This window comes from Chiloscyllium punctatum, chromosome 11 (assembly GCF_047496795.1).
Source record: "Chiloscyllium punctatum isolate Juve2018m chromosome 11, sChiPun1.3, whole genome shotgun sequence".
NCBI classification, from domain to species: domain Eukaryota; kingdom Metazoa; phylum Chordata; class Chondrichthyes; order Orectolobiformes; family Hemiscylliidae; genus Chiloscyllium; species Chiloscyllium punctatum.
Genome location: NC_092749.1, coordinates 55,116,189 through 55,128,552, shown reverse-complemented (window position 1 = coordinate 55,128,552; position 12,364 = coordinate 55,116,189). Strand labels below are relative to the sequence as shown.

At 42.9% G+C, this 12,364-nt stretch overlaps 1 protein-coding gene across 4 annotated transcripts; it reads right to left on the bottom strand.

Annotated features, from left to right (window-relative positions):
* Positions 1-1,462: 1,462 nt before the first annotated feature.
* Positions 1,463-4,874, bottom strand: hlx1 (H2.0-like homeo box 1 (Drosophila)). 4 transcript variants are annotated; one of them, XM_072580844.1, is made up of 4 exons: positions 4,226-4,874; positions 3,583-3,747; positions 2,801-2,988; positions 1,463-2,273 (listed from the first exon to the last, which is right to left on the bottom strand). In XM_072580844.1, exons 1-4 carry the CDS (start codon positions 4,692-4,694, stop codon positions 1,950-1,952), a joined length of 1,146 nt encoding a protein of 381 aa, XP_072436945.1. In that variant the 5' UTR covers positions 4,695-4,874; the 3' UTR covers positions 1,463-1,949. The 4 variants fall into 4 exon arrangements, with proteins under 4 accessions (XP_072436945.1, XP_072436946.1, XP_072436947.1 ...); XM_072580845.1 differs by having other exon boundaries at positions 2,801-2,985; XM_072580846.1 differs by having other exon boundaries at positions 3,649-3,747.
* Between the last annotated feature and the right edge of the window lie 7,490 nt (positions 4,875-12,364).

The following is a 12,364-nucleotide window of genomic DNA, read 5'->3' as shown; positions in this document are numbered from 1 at the left end:
GAGTATTTTATATTCAGTCGCTTAGAAACTAAAGATCGGAGCCGGGTATCATAATTTTAAAAAAAACATTCTGAGCATTTAATTACGGAAATGTTCAAAGTCAAGCGCAAGTAGGCGAAGAAAGCGAGCTTCAGCCTGCTCTCACTTTAACAGTTCCAAACCTTGCTGCCTTCTGTCAACGATACGTCAGATCAGAGTCAGTGACCTAATTTGGCAGCAGTCCAAAAATGTCAACCAAGTGAGAGTTCACTTTACTCGTACATTTTACTGCGAGTGGACTTTCCAACGCGTTTTACTGTCAGACTGAAGGATATTGCAGAATTATTAGAGCCAATGATGATCTAATTAAACCTGGAACTGATAGCTGATCTATTATCGATGTTCCTATCTGTAGTCCACGCATTCATCTTGGTAAACTTGTGCGGGTTTTTATTACTACTTTGAAATTGTCGATGGTGACCGAATCAAAGTGTAAATATTACATCTCGCATGCAGCTGGAGTATCGCTCGGACTGTCCGGTGATAATTCCAGACGGGTTCCTGAGAAACATATCGGTTTGTGAACTTCTGAATCAATGCTTTAAAACTGACCATTTTTCTGTGATTTCCTGCCCCCACTCCCCTCCCCCACTCCTCGTGAAATATGTGTCGGTTCGACTTGCAATCTAACAGTGAGCAGTAAAGGGTGGTGAGGTGAAGGATCTTGGGGAGGGTGGGGGGGGGGGGGAGTGTAGAGGGGGGGGAGAGAGGTGGTGGCTTGTGTGGAGACCAGTACTCAATTGATATGGATTGGACCGAGCTGGCTGCAGTCACTTGGCGCAGTGGAACAAACGGTCTAGTCACAAGCCTGTGACAGGCTTAAAGAGAAAATCGTTTTGAGAGCTGCATTTTCACACAACTCTGTTAAAATGAAGAGAAAGGAATAATGTTTAGATCGTATTAACGCCTGGCTCCTGAACAACAGGGAATTCATTACCAGAAAAATAAATTGTCGTTTTAATATACCAGTGAAGATAAACTGCATTTAAACAACGCCAACTCGGCGTGGCCCTTATTAAATCTGATTTCTTTTAACGCGTAAAATTGATCATGTAGAAATCCCCCAAAGCAAACTTCATAACCGTTCCTACTTTCTATGTACAATCTCATATATATTATCTCTTTATATTTAAAATTCAAGTAATTTATACTAATGCAAAAAAGTTAAATATAAACGATTAAAGTAATTAATTTAAGCAATGTAATATCAATGAATAATTTGCCTGCTCTGAAGCTAAATTATTGTGTCTAACAAAGCAGGCGCGACTAAAGAACACCAGTGATTCCCCTTACGGGTAAATATATTCGAAAATATTTAATACATTTCCCCAAATTCATGCCCACAATACTTTGATCCCTGATGTAGTATTACTGAGGACACATTCACTGAGGAGATAGCAAAGAAATCGCAAGTACAACGAAACCTTCTTAAACCAGTATACCCACTTTATTCCGTGTATTTGCGATGAGCGCAAGCCTTTGAGTCAACCCGCATGAAAGTGAAATGTTGACCGTCATTGAAGTGAATAGACTCGGGCAGGGCAGAGGGTTGTTATTCTGAATGTTAATAAACGTGAGCGCAGACACCGGTGTTGAAAATATTATTGTTGTCTTTGGTGAAATGTATAAATCCACTGTCTCTACTGCTCCAGTTTGGGGGGATACATAAAGCACATGGAAATCAAGGTGGACAGATTCAACCCTATGATACTTCTAAAACATTTTTAAACCAGTCTGTATGATGCCTTGTGTCGAACACCGTATTTACATATTTGCAATTTACAGGTAGGAAGTGGTCAGCATGATCTATTTCCCAGCTTCCTTTCGCAACAATATAACTTACTCTTCTGAAATTGTCCTTTACCTCCTGGTAATCCTGTTAGTAGGGGCGGGGTAAAATTATTTCACATTTATAGCACAATTTGCAACGGAGATGGTGGGGCACTTTGTGGCGAAGGGCCGCATTGCTTTAACTCGACAGTACTTAGGGAGGCGAGCCCCGACCTGATGACAGTCGCCTTGTGTTCAGGACACTCGTTCACCTCAATGTCTTTCTCATTAACGTCAGTCAATTCGGAGTCACTTTTCTCATTATCACTCAGGCTCTCCCTCACTCGCTGCTCTCCCTCCAGAGACGCTGGCTTCTCCAACTGCTCCTTCTCCTTCTCCCTCTGGGCCTGAGCTTCCTTCGAGTGCCTCCACTTCATCCGCCTGTTCTGAAACCACACTTTCACCTAGTGGGAGAAGGACAAATTCCGCAATTTAGCAAAAAATCTTTAGTGTTTTGTTTTAGAAATTAAAAACCCGACGTTTCCCAATCCAGCCAGCCCAGGAAGTCTGGATGAGGGTGGTTTGAAGCTCAGCTCCAGCAGCCGCCGCACGACCCCGTGGTACAAAATATGATTTTACACAATATACCACTTCCTCATGCTTAGAGCTTGACAAGCCCATTAAACAGTGTGGTCACAGTTTAACAGCTTCTGAAGACCCACATTATACCTTCCTTCAAATGTTTAACACCACATTTATTAATAATCAAAGGGTATACTGGGAGACAGCCGGCGTGAATTCTCTTCTCCTCAGGCACCTTTTACAATTGTTTGTTGCTCATTTTTGAATGTCCGACCTTCTGTTGTTTTTGTCAGGCTTTGTAATGGTTATAATATAATTATATACCAACCGGGAGCATTTCCAAGTGCTTATGGTCCCTTTTGGCTAATGTAAACAGGATACTGGGGTCGATCAGATTGGAGGGACTCACCTGGGCATCAGTCAAGCCCAGCATCGCTGCCAGCTGCTTCCGGTCAGGCTTGGTCACATATTTCTGAATCTCAAACCTCTTCTCCAGCCCTTTTCGCTGCAGATTGGAGAAAACAGCTCGGGACCAGGACCGTTTCCTTTTGTAGGTCTGGGGCATAGTGTCTTTCGTTAGGACAGCGTAAGGCCCTGCTGGTTAAAAGAAAAAGTAGCATCAGTATTAATGTTGCGGGAAGGGCCTCGCGTGTTTTCCTTTGACAAAAGCAGAAGGGAAATAAAATTGCTTCCAAAGTGATGTTTAATCGGAGATCATCAGCGCGCACTTAGTATTTTGCAGCGTGAAAATTCTGGCCTGCGGGTTACGGCTTGACCGCTACCGTCGTGCCAATTAAAAATGTGCTGCTCCTCCTGGTTTGACCCCCAAAGTCCTGAATCGCATCCCTAATTCCATCGGCTCGGATCCTCATCGGATGAACTGTGAATATGATCGAATCACTGCCTCCCACAACCAGAACATAAATGAGGTGGATGTTTTTTTGCAGAAAGGGGCGAGGGATGTTAGATAAAAACTAAACGGGATAAAGGTGCCACATAAGAGTACGAACGAATTTGCAGGCTTGTAGCATGTATTTTATCGAGTGGCTTACTTTATATCGCTTAATTACTTTACTGAGATTGAATACATGTTTACATGGCCTTCCAACGTTGCAATACTGTAACAAACGCATCTGAAGCAGAGTTCTTTGTCCCCCCTGTGGCGAAAATGGGCGAATTAAGACTATTAACCTGGAAATGAGTCCTGATAATGGTGCTGGGACGAGGTTCTGGAGTTCAAAACTGAGGAAGGCTCACCAAGTCCAGGGTCCAGGGACGCAAAGAACTGGCTGGCGGAACTCTGCACAGAGAGGTGCACTCCCGGCTGGCGAGCCGTGCCCATAAGCGAGCTGAGATCTGCGGTGGCAATTGGAACGCATTATTACCGTTTCAAAAAAAAACGTTTCCAAATCATTCGGTCAATTCTCTAAACCATGGTCAACACCCCCCGCCACCACCCCCACCCCTACCAGTTTAGGCTAGTACCAAGATTGGAAATGTAGAGAAACTTGCTTTAATAAGTGTAAGAAAGCCAGATGTGTATTTACAACAATGGAGAGCTGCACTGTCAGAAACATGTTCCCTGGCAAGGCAGACCTCACACTACTTTCCCGTCACTAGAGTGCTTATTCCCCAAAGGATGCATCCACCCCCTTTCACAGACGATAGATGCTTCTTTAACACAAATAAAAGTGGTCCAATAACCAGCCCATCAGCTTCCCGTGCAGTGGTTACTGACTTTAAATTTGTAAAATATGAGTCCTGCTCTCCAGACATTGTTACTGATGCTTGAGGTGAAAAATAAAACGACAGGTCCTTGCCCGGCCTATCTTACCTCGTATGCTACTGCAGTCTTTGATTTTAAAGTCAAAGTCAGTGGAAAGAATACGATCAATGCCAAATTTGAGGTCTCTGCTGGACGGAGCGGGGAGCTGCTGAATCGAACCGGTGGCGAGGTGGATCCTGGCCGATGAGGAAGTGCAGATGGCGGGGCTTCGCTGGTAGGGAGAGGTCGGGGAAACTCTGGTGGTGAAGCCGGCGAGCCGCTCGGGAGCCACGGGTGTGGGACGAACGGGAGAGCCCGGGGACTGCATGGCGTGTGATCCGCTCAGATGGGCCACAGCGGCCGGCGACCCGGGCAGAGCCGGAGGGGCACTCGGCATGTTCTCGGCTTCACTGAGATGCAGGATGTCCGCGATACAAAACGACGGCTTCTTCACCGAATCCAAAAAGCCGTTCGAGCAATAGGCGGACCAGAGGCTGAAATTACTGGCGTAGTAAGGAGCTAGTCCTGTAGTGTACATTGTGCAATGCTCCCTCCGCTCTGCCCTTAACTCGGAACAGCAATTAGAATGGAAACGGAAAAGCTGGGGGCGAAAACAGACTTGGGGGCGGGGAGAGAACTTGACTTTGCAAACGAAAAACTTTCCTAAAACTCATCTGCACATTTGGCAAGAGAGTTCAAGTCAGCTTGGGAAGAAGTTGCCAGTGTTCAACTCGGATTGGCTGCATGTCGCGCCCCCACAGCCAATGGCAGTGAGAGCTCTCCACAGTCTAGCTCCGCCTGCTGTACTGCAGCTGCGCCTGAGGAAGTCCAGCAGACTTTAAATGCTGGAAGCAACACGGTTTTAAGGGTTTTTTTTTGACATTTGCAATGCAACAATGGAAGTCACGAGTTATTGTATTCAGGTTTGGCAATAGCTGTCTATAAATAAAAACGAGCCCTGCAATGCGCTGGCGATTATATTTTTTATTATAATGTCTGACTACTGCTGGGGTTGATATATTTTTAATTTTTTTCTTCCCTTACCCCCACACTACCGCCTAACATTGGTAGTGATTATTTTTCCCCAGCACTCATGTCGTGTGTGTGCAGATGTAGGACATAGTGAAGAACAGCAGGTGTATAAATCTTTATTTGTATTCCACCACCAGGAAGAAAGGAAACACCCGAGTGGCCAGTGACAAGCAGTGCCCTTCTCATCAAAGGGCAATGCTGCATGATCAAACAGAGAAGGAGAGGGCAGGGATTAAATCAAAATAGAGTTGGGGAAATAAAACACTCCACTCCCTGCGGTGCCCATCTCTCCCTAAACAGCTCAAGGGTGTTGGTGGGCAATGCGTGCTCCTTCTCCAGAGATAGCCGGGCTCGGACATAGCCAAGGAACAGGGACAGGCAATCGGCCTTAACAACCCCCTCCTCGGCTCGCTGCCTGGACCTGTTTATGGCCAGTTTGGCCAGGCCCATGCTGGGGTTTACATTGGACACAGAACTAAGTCCAACTGTTGTGGACTCGTGCGGCTTTAATTAATAATCGAAGGATAAGCCGACAGTTCAAGGATTGGAAAGGAGACCATTTACGGTTAATTGGTGTCAAGTTGTGCGATTTGTTTTCTGTGAATAATGGCATTAGGTCGTATTCAAAATGAAAACCAAACGGTTTTCCTGATTTGAGGTGATATAAAATGATGTACATTTGGGTGAAGTCCCAGAAGACACCTTGTGTCTCAGTAACCAGTATCTCACTAACCAGCCAGCCAGAATGATTGGGATTGAATGGGAAAGGAAAGGAAAGCACACATCTCACTTTAACCTGAGGTTGAAGTCACAAACGCAATGCTGCAATTTTTTTTAGGGAATGCATTTGACGCGTCAGCAGCTTGAGTACGGCATTCAGTAATGGGAAAAAAACAAGTCCATTTAGAAGTAACACTACAATTATAGCCTCAACATTACTCACAAGACAGCAGATTTAAATTCAGCTCTAACCTCCAATTTGTTTTATAATAACGTGCTCTCTCTCTCTATATATAAGGCATTACTCTGTATCTGTCTGTAATCCTAAACTTAAAACTTTGCTGTTGATATAATGACCTATTGAAATAACCCAGTTGCAACCCAGGCGTCTACACAACAATGACATATATCTTGTTTTGTGTATTCCCCGTACATTGTTAAGTATTTGTTTGAATTGGAAATATATAAAGACGTTTTTCTTTCCTCTGGACCAGTCTTCAGAGTGGAGGAAATGTCCAGCACTATTAAGTTCACATCGTTGATAGCCATCCTGTTTTGATGTGCTTAAACGCGAAGTAAATGAGCGGATATGCCTGTTAGATTTACTTAAAATAGAACCCCTTTAGTATTTTAGGATACAGCAGAAATCCTTATTTCTTCCGGAGAAAAGCTTTATAATGACTGGTAGAACTTCCGTTTTCAATATTTGTGCAACTTTATCTCGTCTCGCAAGTTGCACTTGTGACGCAAATCCGCTCCGGTGCATGAAAAGTGCCACAGAAAGAAACGAAAGCAATTTGAGGAGCCCGACCCCAAGGTTTCTGCTGATGAGCCGGAGAAGTCCAACCTCAACGCTGGTCCCTGTGCCTCCTGTTTGCTGTAGAATTGAAGGTCCCCAAACACAGCAGTCAACTCCAGGGCACCAGAGATATCAAAAATTAGCATGTTAATGTAAAAGAAAAATGTCCAACTCCCAGGAGATGAGCATTTTTAACTTCGCTTCTGAGTGAATGGATAAAGTTTTTCATTTTCATGCGGCTAAAGCTTTGTTTATTTTTTTTAAAAAAGCATCTTAGTACAAACGTTTGAAATGGGTAGGAGATATTTCCGGTTTTTTAAACTTCCTGGGAACCCACTGTTAAAAGCCAATTCTTAAGTATTTTCGCTGACTCAGATACGGTGGAAATCATTCATGGCAATGATACAACGTCAATAAGTAATAATGTTTTTTTCTGTCAATTCTACTTTCATACCAAGTGCAGTGCAATTAACACTGGACACTCTCAGGCGATATCACTCCAATGATTTGATTCCAATCTCTTTTATTCTTCATGCAGTATAAGAAATGATTTACTGTATATACATGTCATTTTAATTGATGGTAATAATCCGGCATAGTTTCAGCTGGAGCAGTACATAATAATTCCTATTGTTTGGTTCCTTTAAGAATGATTAACCCCGGATGACTCTCTTTGGCCCTGATACATTTAAAATATTCCAATGACACTTTTCCGGCACACAAATAGCGGAATGAATTTCGGTGCTCAATCAGACAGACATAACAATATAGGGAAGAGGATGGAGAAACCGCTCGGCGGGCACTGAGCTACACAGTTGTTTCAGGTGCTCCGAGCTGTAAAGGGAAATATTTCAGTCATTTAGAGGTCGCTATGACAGCCCTGAGACCATTCTATAAAAAGATAGACGACACAGCTATATTTCATTATAGCTGTTAACTTAAGGAAAGTTCTGTTCGATTAATGTTGCTGAAGCTGATCACTTTTCTCCAGCATAAATCAAAGACTCAGTCAGATTCTACCGCACATTTCTTTCTGCTTTGGTGTGTCCATCCAATTACATCTGTGAGAGATTTACTACTCGTCTGCCTATATTTCCCTCTATCTGCTCTAACTACCCATTCTGCCATCTACTTTGCAATGTTATTAGGTTAGTTTTACCAGTTCTTCTGAAGGAACTTTTCTTTGTCACTTCTTTAGAGGGTCAATACTTATATTATGTAAAGCAAATTTAACGGTGGACATTTAAAATTTTAGCAACACTTTCAGAAATACACATGCAAAAACAGAAGTGCAGAATGAACCTAGCTCTGGTGGAAACAGCAACTGCAAATGATCTGAAATGTATTTAGACCAAATAGACCCACAGAGATAAGAATATATCCACCAAACAGAAAACAGCACTTATTTTCCAACATGTAAAGCTTGAATGTGGCAACTCATTTCAGGAATGTCGGTGAGTTGATTCCTTTGCGATGCAGCATTTGATGCAGCTGCAATCAGCTTTAGTCTTGATGCAAAAGTGAAGGATGCTGATCGTTTTTACAAATGGCTGGGTGTTTCCCCCCTTGCCGCCCTCCTGGTGATCAGGAGCAGGAAGATAATGAGCAAAGTGAGGAAGAATGGAGTGAGCAGCTTGAATTATAGTTTCGCACTGCCACCTATAGGTCGCCCGGCGCCTCGTTGTTCGCCTCACTCCGTTATTGTGAAACCTGTTGGAATCAGTAGCTCCTTCGCTACTCTTGGGACCCGTTTGCTTGTTGATATATTAAATCAGTTCCCACCACATCAACCGCATCCCTCTCGCCCCCAAATAAAAATTTCAGGACGAAAATTACATTTTCTTCTAAATAATTAACAGTCGGATAAATGTTTCAGCAGTGTTACAGCTTAGTAATTTAACTAGGTGATTTAATTTCCCAGGCTACTGGTGGGAATCTCTGTTGATAATCCATCTCCCGAAGTTATGATTAATGTGCTTCATAAGCAGTGCAATTTGTGCCCCTCCCACCCGACCTCAGTTGGATTTGTTTAAATGAGTTATGTACAAGTAAACTGGGCCCTCACAAATTAAAAAGAAAAATCAACTTAATTATTTGAGTGGAAAAGGATGTGAAAGCAAATACTCTTACACAGGACGGAAACGAAGTGATTTTTGTGAACTCTAATTCTGAAAACATGATATCTACAGGTGTGGATGCGACATGCAAGAGTTCGTTAACGCTATTTCAAATAGAAAATGTGATTCACAAGAGACTGGGCACATTTAAACTCAGAGGGTCTTAGACATTTCGACAATATGGTTTGTTGCAAGGTCAATAGGTCTGAATCGGGCTGGAATAACAGCGAAGCTTTAGCTCTGAGATGACCGCCTGAGCTACCCGCTGACGTAGCGATCGAGATCCCTCAGGAGTCACCCAATTGTTTGATGGTGACGATCTCCAGAGACTGGTTACCGATTTGTGCAAGGTCACAGTTTCCAGCGTTAACAAGAAACAACTCCTTCCCCTCTCCATGAACTGCAAACAAGTCGCGATATCCTGCAGTCCCTAGACTTTAAAGTCACCAGCTAATAACTTTCAAATGTGAACTCCTAGCGGACAAAATGCCCCACAACCGAATCGGTGCCCGCTTACATGCAGAATCACATGATTTCACGCCTCCTTGCTCTGGGGGGTTTGTGACCCTGCCCTTGTGTAAAGATTTGTCCGTGACCTACTTGGTGTCATCACAACTCTTCACACCTTGCTGCCCATAGGAATATGTTCAGTGCTTTACAGGGCCATCAGGAGCACTGAGATCATTAGAAGAAGGCAGATTTCATGGAGTAGTCCCCCCCCCCTTACTTTTTAAGCGAGTAAGATGCAGCATTGGTTCAATGTGTCTCTGCAGTCTGCCCCAAAGGGGAATCATCCAACTGAATGTATAACATTCCTCATTCTTACCCCTAGGCTGAGCTGTATGTGTTTGGGGTCATGTGTGTTTTTATAATTCATATTCAAATAATTAATTACCGATTTATCCGAAATTGGACATTGTTGTGACTTAAAACTAATATTTTATTATCGATACCCAATGTACGGGCCCATATTAGCAGAGCGGATGGGGGGAAATGACCCAATTGTAACGCCCTTCGATAGCATCCCTGTTAATTGTTGTAAAACATTTATTGATATACACTATCCTGCCATTGCAACTTTAAATGTAAAAATGCACTTATTTACGTTTTGATACCATCGCCCAGGTACCAAAGTAAATATGAGGTTATTTACTGGTCTGAAGATAAAAATGTACAAGACCCACCAAACCCAAACTCTCCGCTCAAACTACAATCAGCATCTAATTGAGCTAACTCCGACAAATACCTTTATCTAGCCTTAGACGGACAAGAATTTTATTTTAACAGCAGTATACCGCACCGTATGTTACATGATATATCATTATCATTCCAATGTTTACAGCATCAAATTAATGAAACAGTGGAGCCGATTATTTCATACAACAGGCGTTAAGTATCGCCCATGGAAATAGAACCCAGATCGTTTCTTAACGTTGTTGTAATATCTGTGGTCAAACGGAAGTAGAATCCAGAATCTTAGCAGGTCGACAATTTATCATGACTAACCAATACAGAACAACCCTTCAACTAGTGTCGAACGATGTACTTAAAACAGTTATAGGAAGCATATCAGTTAAAATCATGATCAAAGTGCATAGTGCTTCGGTTAGACCTTGCTAGACAAAGGAAAACAAACACACACTCAGTGCGATGGAGAGAATAAGTGACAGTTAATGTCTTCAGTGAGGTGCTTTTTGAACTATTTAGGAAGCCTCAACAACCCTAAAGTGGGATAGAATTCGAATTCAGTGACAGCGCCTTACAAGCGACCGTGAAAAATTCCGCCGTGCAATTATATGTCCTCTGTGGGGATGTGAAACAAGCTTCATCATGGCCTATTTTGCTCTGCCTTAAACCAAATTTCACTGTTTTGGGCATTTCGGCCTGGAAAGTAGGCATCTGAGCGGTAGTTTTACGGAAGTTAATAACGGAAACGATATCTGGGGCATTAGATTCGGTAAGGGAAATTTTGAGACAGATATTTACAGAATTAGATCGCAGATTCACCATAATCTCACTGAATGGCAGAACAATTTGATATACTTAAATAGTCTTCATAGGGGGAGGATTTTTCCCATACAGAACGCCATCAACAGTATGAATGCGTTTCCAGGCAGTGTCACAGAGGTGAGAACCTCGATTCAGTTGAGCAACAGGGAGGTGCACTAATAGAGCCGAATGTAAGGTGCCTGTAGAAAGTGAGGCTGAAAACCCTCCCCTACGAATATTTTGCCACTAAATTATGCGAATTACCGAGCACATTTTAGTTTGAAAGTGCGTTATTGCCATAGGGTACTGTTTCATAAATGCTTTATCATTGTTTTTGAAACATGATTAGTAATGCTCATCATTGAACCGTGAAAACATGATCGCATCAGCATCATGTTACCAATGTGACGTGTGACTTCTCTTTTCTCAAAGATTCACTGAAAGATGTTATCTTTTTAAAGCTGACTGCAATGTCAACTTGAAGTGACCACGGAAACTTTGTGCATTTGCTAAGAACATGAGTTTTGTAGATGAGTTCAGCTTTAGTTCTGTATTCCTGCAACTAATTTTCACCACAGCTCTGATCTAGACATGCATAAAAAGCTCAATGCCAGAGCCAAGACAATAATGACTTCACTTAAGACCAAGCCAGCATTCAACTGAGCTTGGCACCAAAGTCCACTAGCAAAACTAAATTAGATGGTGATCAAGAGAAAAATCCTTCAATCATACCTGGCAGAAGAGAAGTTTTTATGATTCACATAGGTCACTGATTAGAGCCATAATTATTACTTGTAAAATCCTCAGACAAGTCAGCATGGCTTTGTAATGGGGAGATCATGTCTAACAAAATTAGGGCAGCATGGTGGTTCAGTGGTTAGCACTGCTGCCTCACAGGCCGGGGACTTGCGTTCGATTCCTACATTGGGTGATTGTCTGTGTGGAGTTTGCACATTCTCGCCATGTCTACGTGGGTTTCCTCCAGGTGCTCCAGTTTCCTCCCACAATCCAAAGATGTGCAGGTCAGCTGAATTGGCCATAGTGTTAGGTGCATTAGTCAGGGGTAAATATAGGGTAGGGAAATGGGTCTGGGTGGGTTCCTCTTTGGAGGGTTGGCGTGGACTTGTTGGGCCGAAGGGTCTGTTTCCATACAGTAGGGAATTTAATCCAAGCTAAATTTGATTGGACTTTTTGAGGTGTATGAATGAAGGTAGTGCAGTTGATGAGATTCACAGGGACTTCAGTAAAATGTTTGACACGCTCTCCCATGGCAGACTGTTGAAGGAGCTAACAACCCATGGGGTTCAGAATGTCAATTTAGATTCAAAATTGGCTTTGTAGAAGGGGGTAGAGGGTGATGGACAAAGGGTGTTTTGTGACTGGAAGCTTGTGTCCAGTGCACAACACAGGGATCGATGCCAGACCTCTTGCTGTTTGTTGCGTGCATTAATGACTGAGACATGAATGTAGAAACAATGATCAATATGTTTGCAGATGGCACAAACTGGTGGGAAATAGTGAGGAGGAAATACCTAAACTTCAAAACAATAT

Coding starts and splice junctions, on each gene's coding strand:
- hlx1 (XM_072580844.1), bottom strand. CDS start 4,694: ATGTACACTACAGGACTAGCTCCTTACTACGCCAGTAATTTCAGCCTC. Junction 2,989..3,582: donor TTATCAGGACTCATTTCCAG/GTTAATAGTCTT, acceptor TCTTTTAACCAG/CAGGGCCTTACGCTGTCCTA. Junction 2,274..2,800: donor TGGGCTTGACTGATGCCCAG/GTGAGTCCCTCC, acceptor TTCTCCCACTAG/GTGAAAGTGTGGTTTCAGAA.